Genomic DNA, 11,035 nt, shown 5'->3' with positions numbered 1-11,035 from the left:
ACACACACACACACACACACACACACACACACACACACACACACACACACACACACACACACACACACTATGATAACAAGCTTTAATTGAATGTACCTGGCTCGCCTGTTTAAACATCATTTCTAAATGAGCGTGTTGAGATGTGAGGCAATCATGATGCTCTCTGGGAGCTCAGGGAAATAAAAAATGAGGGAAAAGTGGGAAGGAGAGTTTGCCAGGAAAGTGGCCTATTTCACGGAGTGAGCAAATGTAGGACTGAAACTATCATTCCTTAAACAAATGCTCATTGCCCACCACCTTACATGCCAATTTTTTAAACAAAGATTTTGTAGTGTTGTAAATAACTCATTTATTTATTAATAATAACAGTACAATATGTCATTTCATTTTACAGGATGTTACAAGTTACTGTTATTTACTTTATTACAGTATTACTAAAGCTAGTTTTACTATTAAATAAAATACGGTAACTAATGCATTTCGCTTTACAGTACTTTCACCATAAAATAAGTGACGGCAACTACTGTTTTTAGTTTCACAGAACTTTTACCATAAAATATAGAAGAGTAACTACTGTATTTATTTACAGTAACTTACTATATTCTAACACAGTGTTTTTCAAGGTGGGGCCACAGCCCACTAGGGGGCTGCCAAGGGGCAATGGGGGGCCTCATAAAGCTGGAGAGAAGAAGAAAAAATGCACACACAAAAAAAATAAAGAAATTTGATAAATGTTTTAAATCACTTTCATAAAACTGAATCTGCTTTTCAATCAATATTTCAAAATATAATTTGTAATAATATATTGAAGTGTTATTCAAAGTACCTGTGGCATGCATATCCTTCAAATACAAAACTGAAAGAAAACATTTATACCTAAGAAACTTGGCATGATAAACATGATTTTACCCATTTTGTCACATAACTGGCCTATTTTTTTTTAAATTTGGCTCAGTCAAAGTGAAACAGGAAGTGACATCAAAGGGGAACTCATTAATAAAATAAGCTCTCTGGTCTTTGTTTATTAAAACAGAGTCATTTAAACTTTAACTCTTCATCATATGTGTTTGATAAAACTCAAAATAATCTAAAGAAACATCAGATTATTTTCTACAGTCTGTGTTATCAGCTGTTGTAACAATGCTCTGTTTACATGCAGACATTCCCCTTTGACATCACTTCCTGTTTCTTCATGTGCCAATATCTCAACAGCTGTTCATCTCAGGGGCATGAAATTTGTTTTGCATTATGCTATTAATGTTATGTTTTCAAAATTGCAATCATGTTTATTACAAAAATTTAATGTCACAGGCACTTTAAGCAAGCATAACAGAGGTTTGTTTTCATTTGTTCTCTTATCATCAGCAGTTTGTTGAAAATTGTTTTCAGTGGGAGAATAATGCACTGTTTTAAACATGTAAGACCATAATAAAATTATTATGCTAAATGTAATAGTTATTTATTAGTGAAAAAAGTGAGCACTGATTTTTCTTTAAATATTTTGTAGCATTGTTTGTGGATTTGGATCTGGTTCTGGATCCCCAACCAGAAGCTGATGCTGTTTCGGATGGCATGGCATTGAAAACCTGTTACACAACAAGTTAATGTTGCCAGTACTCTACTCTAAGTTTAACAATGAAACATTTACCGTGCATTTATAGGTTAAAAACTGAAAAGGTTTACAGTTTCATTTTCCAGTGTGCTACTTGTTTCCTCAGACAGAACGTGCTGGCTCTGTACCTGCTGCAGGATCAAGTTGATCCTCTCCACCTCGCAGTCGATGAGAAAACGTTTCTCCTGCCGGCGGTCCATCTCCTCGATGATGCGTCTGTACTCTGCGGGGTCCACCACGCTCCCGACCGAGCGAGCTGTCACCTGCCAGTTATTGGCTACGGCTGACTCCATAATGGCCTGGAGAATTGCAAAACCTATGGGGGGGGATAAAAAAATAGGATAATCGAGCCGCATCACAGAAGTGCCCCTTTTTAGATTTCAGATCACGTGCATAAAAAAAACCATAGTGGGAATCCAAAAAAATAAAAAATAAAAAAAATAAACCCACAAGAGTGTTCAGCAATGTTTTATTACTATTCATTAACAAGAATTATTGTGGACATGAAACAGCAAATGGAGGCAGAAACAGCATTCAGTAGTAATCACAGCATCATGGAGAATGGTAAAGTGGTTCCAGAACACGCTCGGTCTCTATTTAGGTTGGTTTTATTTAAGTCGTCCCCTGACAATGAAAAACAATTTAAATAACCGCAGTACAGGAAGGTCACTAGAAAATAGGCAGCAGTGTTTCAGTCCGAATCCATGCACACACAAAATGGTTTAAATTGGGCAACACAAACATGCTCCTGCAATCAGATGAGGCATTTTATTTCTTCTGTACTTCACTGCTAATGATTCTTCTTCACGAGTAATCTTACAAAGGTTTTAAGCTTCTGAAAATAGACATTTTCTCAGGAGTGAAGAGCARTGCCACAAAAGATTAAGGTTAAGCTGTGGCACGTCTACCATAAAAAGCAGGGTTACAGTGCATAATTAACTACTTGAATAGAAAATGGTTGCCTTTGCTCTTTTACCTGAACGAGTAATTCCAACTCACAAATTTAAGGATTTACATAAACCGCATGTGGCCTGCACTAAAGCTGATCTTTTTCAAAAAAAAAAAAAAGACTCCTAAAGGAGCACAGGAAGCACAAACTTGAACACTGTGTTTAGTGTGCGAAGCTGACGGTGACGTGTGATGAATCAGTGTGCGAGGCAGATGAAAGGAAGAAGCTGAGCTGACGGTAACCTGGCTGAACGGTGCAGCACTTACAACGGCTCTATTAATAGTTCACTAAACAGCTACTTTATAATCAGCAGCCGTGACAGGTGATCTTTAAATCAGGTGAACACAGCAGACACAAGGAAAGTTTTCCCCTCCATTAATAATAGAAACCTGAATTATACCTGAATAATCAGCAAGAACTAACACGTATATTATGTAAAACAGAGGTTGGGAGGTTATTTATTAATTATTATTATTATTATTATTATTATTATTATTATTATTATTATTATTATTTACATCCTTCAGGCTCTGGGATGTAAATAAATTTGAAGCTGAGTTTCGAAAAAATCCATGAGATTTCTCCATATACTCGCTAAATGGTGGCAAATATGTGTAATTTACGGACAGTCTGTACAATTTGATGTGTACGTGGTTGGGTGCTTTACGATTAGTTGATCCAGATCTTTCCACTGGTTTATTTGGTATTTTCTGAGTGTTATGTTTATTGGAAAACTTGTGGATGTTWAAAAACCTTTCCTGGATTTTAAACGCACCGGGGCTGGTGGTGGCAAGGATCATTTTATGGAATGTTTTTAATTATTGATTTAAAAAACAACAACACGTGTGATAACAGTGTTATTACATGAATGCTGAATGGGTCAGAAAACATTTACAAAAATAAACAAATGCTACACAAGCTACATTAGCTACTGTAATGTTTTTTTTTCACACCAGCATGCTGTTTTTCAGAAAGAGCTGCCGTCCAAGCCTGTAAAATAATTAAATTAATAAGATTAAATACATAAAACAAGCCTTCATTTGGTTGGCCATTAGCCTAGCCAGAAGGAAGACAGTTTTCTTCATACTTCCTGCTTTATTGGTTCTATTAATTTTAGATTTTATTGCAATCACTGCATCAGCTGTTAAAACTGAATAAAAATCATCATGCAGAAATACTCTAGTTGAAAAATAACAGAGCACAGAAATGGAGAACATGCTTTTAAATCAGGATATTTTTTATTACCTATAGAACCGAGCACAGAATGTGGTGAAATATAAAGTGGCAAAAACTCATTATAAGACTCTCAGCTTCAGCACCGGGCCGACGCACTAATGTTGACTGAACAAAATAAGAGGAGATTGCTGCTGTATTATTAGCTTTCAGAGAACAGATACTGTATAACTCCTAATTGCACAAAGTAATAGATTTTACTCTAGTGGTTGAAAAAGATGGTGTGAAAAACTATTTATGTAACAGTGCATCAGATCCTCTCTCCAGGAAACAAACATTACATACTGTATGATAAATGCTATACTGTATAACATTCAAACTGCAAGCCAAACTACTTCACATCTAAAATTATTTTCATAAATATAAATGTTCAAAAAATGTTCATTTTCAAAATACAGTGTTGAGAAGGCTAATAAGAAGGAAAATTCTTTTTAAATATAAATTTTTATCGTTTTTTCCTTCATTTCTTAAGTTAATGATTAAGATAACGTTTTTTTAATCAGTAAGACTTTAGCTTAACATTTTATATTTATAATAAATAATTTTGTGATTAGAAAGTTTGTCAGTTTAGGGTTTGCAACAGCTAATTTTTGCACTATTCGGAATGTTTTAAAGTTAAAATCACTGATTTTAATGAGCCACTTACTAAGTTCACAAAGTATTTTTTTACAACTCTTCATGCAGCTCCAACCTTACACCTGTGACATTTCTGTTTGAACTTTTTAATGATTTGGGGTCTTATTTGGTACGTTAAAATAAAAAATATCAGCTGCTTTAATATGCACCAACTCTCCTATTGGTCTCATCAAAAAAAGTGTCAGAATGGCAGATATACAAAGATGACTCGGCAAACACAGACTAAACAAGAAAATCTTTCAAAAATATATGTTATATTAGAAAACTATGTAACTCAAGCTACCATTAATGTCATGCTTTTGTGCAAAGTCAGTCCTGAACAAGGATTAGATTTGCAATGATAGAAAAGAAAACTTTAACAAGGATGTGGAATAGATTTTGAGTGATTTATAAAGTTAGTTTCTAGCATTTAGAAGCACATAATCAGGATTAAATATGTGGCACTATGTGTGCAGAGCACACTTACGTACAATTTGGCCGTTTCAGCTCGACTGATCATTTCAGTCTGATTGCTCCCAGAGCAAAAATGAAACAGCTGCTGTTAACTGGTTCAGTCATTTACTGGTTACTGTAAGAGACGTGTGCGTCGACACATTCCCAACGGAGCTGCTAAGCATTCAGAGCACAGTGACTGGGCTGACATGTCACACACACCACACACACACACACACACACTTTTTTTCCCCTGCCGGTGACCTTCACCATGAAGTGCTCAGCAGACAGCCCTCAGATCAGGTTTGGTCTTTAAAGACAAGTGGCTCTCACTGTGTGCCGCCACATTAGTCACTCGAGGGGCCGCAGAAGCAAAGGAGACCTGGATTTACATGTCCAGGGAGGCGACAGGCTGTCATGTGACGTGCGGGCTGCGCAGGGTGATTAATAAGACTTCAGATCAGGTTCGATCAGACCAACGTCGCAGATAAACCTGAGCTTCTTTGTCTGCGTTTTATGTCGCTGCCAGGACGTGCTCGGCTCACTGCAGCAGACACGGTGCTGAGCGATATAAGCCGGGATACGCCTGACAATTTGAAATAGTTGCTGCTTATGGAAAAGGATTTGGGGGTTTACGAATTTTCCCCTTGAGAGCGTTATTTTCTTCATTCACACACAAAACTAAGCTGGATGTTACAGATTTAAACATTTGAACAGGTTCATATTAATTCATCAGGTACACCTACAGTTAAAGATAAGCGGGGGTGGGGAATAAAATTATTCTGCTATATATTCTGATTGCTCGTTGCTACATGAATGACTCAGAGTTTTGGTTGACTTTGTAAACAGATGGTACACTTTACAACAGCCAGCAGGCAGAGCAACCATTAAGGGCATTTTACAGAGTCAATTATACGGCCCTGACCTGAACAATGATACATTTTCAGAATCAGGAGTGGATTGGAACAGGACTATATATAGCACGATATCACACATCTCTCGCACAAGAGCAGTGAAAGTGTTTCACCAAACAACCTTGATGGTGGCAGAGTTAGGAATCATTTGAGATGCTGCTGAAGCTCATAAACAAATTACTTTGCAGCACTGCAGGGACTTTAGCTTCTATTAGCTCCCTGTTTTCATTTTAAAAGTTGAACTGAGGTGCTCTTACGTATCAAGAGGGATATGTCGTGAGGAGTAAAAAGGAAAAGGAAAATCTGTAATGACAAAATAACAAGTTGAAATGATTGTTCAGCTGTGGTGAGGTGGGATTTTCAAGGAACGTTTATGAGCAATTAATATCTTGTTGTAGCTCTTACAGCTAGTTCAAACAAACTCAAGACAAAAGAGGAGTTTACAGAAAATCTCCACACTTCAAGCTAACACCACTTCATAAACTTTGAATTTGCATGATTTTACATGACATTTCAAATTCAAGAATATTTCTTATCTCCAGTGGGTAAGTTGTTGCACAGCGAGTAGACATAAAAACTAAACAAAAACATTCAAATACAAACACAAAAATAAAAATCATAAATGTTCATTTAGAAGTTTAACTGCTGCTGGGATAAATTAGTTTTAAATCTATTAGTTATTTTATTGTATTTATTGACATGCCTACCAGAGGTTGCTTCAGTAGTGTTATAAATAATTACAAAAATTCTATGTAAATACCAATTAAATGCAAACTTGATGTTAAGGTTTTAAAGTCGTGTTCAGTAATGTAATGTTTTGGTCCCACTTGAACAATCTCATCAATCTGATCAGAATTAAACAGTTTCTCCAACATGAAAATGTACCACTTTTAAATTTTTGAACTATTGTTTAAATCGTTCTTTCTTATAAGATACTTTTGACAGACAGGAGCTGCTGGTGCAGCTTCTGACTGACTGACAGGCCTATTTAATAGCAGAGCTGAACAGCTCAGGTGTATTAATGACAGACATGTTTCACTTATGCAGCTTTACAAGCTGGTTGTTTTATATAAAGAAAAAACCAACGAGGATTCTTACAGAACTTACGCATGAAATGAAATAAACCTTTGCTGCCCCTGTTTTATCAAGTGAAAACGTCTGCTGAGAAATTAGCCAATTAAAGGCACCTGCTCCTCCTGCCTGATTAATTAACACACCTGCTTCAGCTGGTTCCTACTGTACCCTGAGGAAAGCAAAAAAMCTGGTTCTTTTTTATCATGCAGTAGAATCATTTCTACATCAAGTCCTTTAATWAGGAAAGACATTTCTATTGTTTTATTTTTTATTTTTTTGGCCTAGCCTCTTGAGCCCCACACTCCTAGTACCAGTGGGGCAAAACTGCCTTTCACCGTTTTCTACTTCTTTCAACTTCTGTTACTAAAGATCTGTCAGTTGAACATGGACATGTTTAGTATCAAGAGACATTTTAGAGCAAATCTGTAAAAAAATTAAATTTTTTTTAAAAAGGCAAATCAAAGCAAATACCAAAAAATATGTTGTAAAGCGTGTTGAAAGTTTGTTTCTTTTTACTTGATTTTGAGTGAACAAGGTCCAGCTGAAGTCAAACATCACTCCTCATTGCTTTATATAATAAAATGTAGTGACAAATAAATATTTGGATAATTATTCGAAAGAACAAATATTCAAAAACAAGTCAACGGATTACTAAAAACGGTACACATAAATAATGTGAGTTTAGCACCAGCATCAGTACATGCATTTTCTGTAACATCTCATTGAAGCTAAGATCCCAAACATACATTTAAAAACGAATTATTCGGTCGTGATGAATTTCCAAACTCCGCCATCTTGGTTTCCCTTTTTAATTTGCTGACGTTGCAATGCATCCTGGGATATTGTCAGTCGTGAAGGCTGCTCAGATGCAGCCTACGGTTTTGAGGTTTTGTTGGCCACATGAGAACGACCCCACAAAACGGGACAGCCTGCGGCCTACAAATGTGCCCTACATGGGCTGCTGCACCTGAACTGAGCCACAGCCTCTGTTTCTGAGGGCTTCCAACATGGTTCTGTTCATTTTACGGAAGTAATAACTACATGTGAAGTTTTATAGTCTGACAGGAGGACTGGAGTCTGACATGTCCACGAAGAACGTGCATATTTCAATTTCAGAGACGTGCTTCAAAAGTCAGTTATGGCAAGTTCATACAAGACATCTAAGCAAAGATAGCATTAAAATTTACGCAACACAAAACAAAACATAAAAAAGAAGCCTGCAGTGACACCGCACGTGTTTCCCTGGAAATTTTTTTTGCACCAGGACTTGAGCCCACAATAATCATTTTTACAGACTGCTACTCAAAGAGGAAGGAAACAAGAGAAGACTCCTCTTGAAGTGATTAGTGGCGACATGAAGCAGGGCGACGACACGGCAGCCGCGGTTTAAACGTTTTGATGTCATGGAAATGAGTTTGAAAATTTGCTGTAGGAATTGCGTCACCCGTGCAGCAAAAAATAAATAAAAAAGATGCGCTTCTAGAAAATGTCTTTCACAAAGCGCGACAAGTACTTGTCAAAACTGCTACAGATGTTAGATCCTGTGGAGCCATCGAGCCAGTGCTGATGATGCTTCTGCATATTGTGTTTATGCTATTTTTTTTTCATCTCTGGAATTTGTCCACAAAATCCACACTAAGAGATGTGTAAAGATGCTTTGGGTGGGAAGCACAATGCACGGCCGGCCTGTATGTGGGATTCTCTTGAATATATGAGCTTGGTAGCCCACACAGCTCTGCCAAGGCGATCAGCATGTTCTCCTCTGATATGGTATTATGTACAGCTTAGAGGACTGGCTTTACGGAGCCGTTTTAGGTTCAAATGGGAACAAAAAGGAAAAAAAACATCACAGATGACTCGTTCAGTGCACTTTGAATAAGGGATCATCTCAGCGACAAACTGCTCATCACTGGCTGTTTTTTTAATTACCTAACTTGAACTTCTGCTCAGTCCTAGATTTTCTATGAGATATGTCAAATTTAGACTAAAACGTAAAGCAGGAGATTTAGCTCCTCTGTGACTGTATGGAAGAAAGAGGCTGACTGAAGTCGGTTTGGCGCCGGGCCGTGTGTCTCTTCCTGAGAATCTCGGGCAGAGGATCACATGACGGCTGAGCGTGGTGTGCRGTCTCAAATGTGACTCAGTCATCGTCCCCCTCCCCTCTCTCCCTGGAGAAGGTGACCTCTTTAAAATTCTCTTGCAGGCATCTGAAGAGCGCCGTTGTCATGGGATGCCCAAAGCCGAGGGTGACACCAAAAGGAGGGCTCAGACGAAAGCAGCTGAACATACTTCAGTGAAATCTTCTAAACAAAAACATAACAAAACAAAACAAAAAGTCTTAAACCTACCAAGTGGCTCCACGAAGAAAAGTGCTTTCGGTGGGCATAAACTCATGCAGGCGGTGAATTAAAAGGGTTCAAGTTGGCAGATGACAGCAAAAGTTCACATCTGAGTGCAATTAGCCTAACAACACCCACCATGGATGCAGAGAAATCCAGTTAACAGCTCTCTGCTCCAAATTAGATTAAGTGCAATCAGCGATGCACCCCCAACACCACCCACTCCTGCCACTCTTATGATCAGAGCTAATAAAACAGATCATTTCTAAACTAATAGAAGCTGAAAACTAAGCTGCTGTGAAAAATGTCAAAATGCTTCCTGATTTCCTTCATTTCCAGTTAAAGTCACAAAATAAGACTTCATCTTTGCTGCATTTAAATATAAACTCACATCTAAGTCAAACACACAGAGACAACAACTGAACAGAACAGCAGAAAAAGAAGAGCTCTTCTCCGTCTTATAAAATAAAATTCCACCCTCTCACTTCTTAGATAAACACAAATGGCATTTTCTCAAGGAATCAATCATCACATCAGTCTCTTTCATAATGCAAAATGACGACTGTTTCATTGTGTTTTCATTATTCTTGCAGAAAGGCTTGTGACAAAGATGAACAGCAGCTGAGCAATCATAAAAAGAGCTGAAAACCTAATAAAGCAGACGGCTCTGTGGTGATCACCTGGCCTCATATTAAACAGACTGAACATGACGACCTCGATACGACAGAGGGCAGGAAAAAACTGAACTGAGCTCATAATTTGACAAGTTGAAAAGCATTTGATGCCTCTGACAGTTGCCTGTGGCGTGTGCATTTTTTTTACGTAAGAGGAGCACACAGGCTGTGCTGACTTAAGTGTTCCTTCTCTGACTTTACATCTCTGTAAGATGCAGCTGTTCCTTTGTCTGTGAGCAGCTGAGGGAACAACACTGAGCTGCAGAGAGAAAAAATAAATCTTTATTTTAGCTGAGCCTCGCGCTACCTTCACCTACTAAGCTAAAGGGACAAGTGCTGGGTACTTCTGATTTTTATTCCTGTTTTAAGTGGCAACATTATAAAACAAAACACCAGAGAAAAGTAAGAAATATTCACAAATATGAGAAACAGGAAAAATATGACTTGATTTACAGACATCTGAAGTCTCTAATTAGATTTAACTGCTTGCAGCAGTAAAGGGTCCAACATTCTTTGAAGTAAGGCATCCTGCCCATCATGTCAGAGTTTTATCAAGAAGCCTTGAGAAAATATCTCACAGAACCAGCCCACATAAAATTTGTCTGACTAAGTTCTGGCCCACACAAGGCCCAGATACCACCATTTGGTGGCCTAGGTGTGGTTTGCCAGAGGTGGTCTATGTATGGGCCAGCACTACATAAACCAAACCATAACTGGGGCAGTTGTGGCATTGACATACAGCATTTGGGTCACATAAATCAAACTATTACTGGGCCAGTTGTGGCATTGGCATATTTGGGTCACATAAATCAAAGTATAACTGGACCAGTGGCATTGGCATATTTTGGTCATATAAATCAAAGTATAACTGGGCCAGTTGTGGCATTGGCATATTTGGGTCACATAAATCAAAGTATAACTGGGCCAGTTGTGGCAATGGCATATTTGGGTCACATAAATCAAAGTATAACTGGGCCAGTTGTGGCACTGGCATATTTGGGTCACATAAATCAAACTTTAACTGGGCCAGTTGTGGCATTGACATGTTTGGGTCACATAAATCAAACTATAACTGGGCCAATTTAAGAGAAACTGGCAGGAACAAACCCAGGGTGCAGGCAGGCTCAAAAAGTATAACAAAAATTTATTAAAGGGTAACAAAAACTGCTGTA

General features: G+C 37.9%; 1 protein-coding gene across 6 annotated transcripts in view; it reads right to left on the bottom strand.

The window, feature by feature from the left end:
- Positions 1-11,035, bottom strand: part of gria3a (glutamate receptor, ionotropic, AMPA 3a) — a 97,638-nt gene that overhangs the window by 52,109 nt on the left and 34,494 nt on the right. For all 6 annotated transcript variants that reach the window (XR_001310095.1, XM_014006727.1, XM_014006726.1 and 3 more), the window contains one exon: positions 1,741-1,928. Coding sequence is in view for 5 of the 6 variants with exons in the window: in XM_014006727.1 (XP_013862181.1) it covers positions 1,741-1,928 (188 nt within the window). In the remaining variant the exon portion in view is untranslated. The remainder of the gene's footprint in view (positions 1-1,740; positions 1,929-11,035) is intronic.

This window comes from Austrofundulus limnaeus, unplaced genomic scaffold (assembly GCF_001266775.1).
Source record: "Austrofundulus limnaeus strain Quisiro unplaced genomic scaffold, Austrofundulus_limnaeus-1.0 Scaffold37, whole genome shotgun sequence".
Classification (NCBI taxonomy): Eukaryota; Metazoa; Chordata; class Actinopteri; order Cyprinodontiformes; family Rivulidae; genus Austrofundulus; species Austrofundulus limnaeus.
Note: the sequence above shows the minus strand (reverse complement) of the source record. Positions and strands in the feature narration are given on the sequence as shown.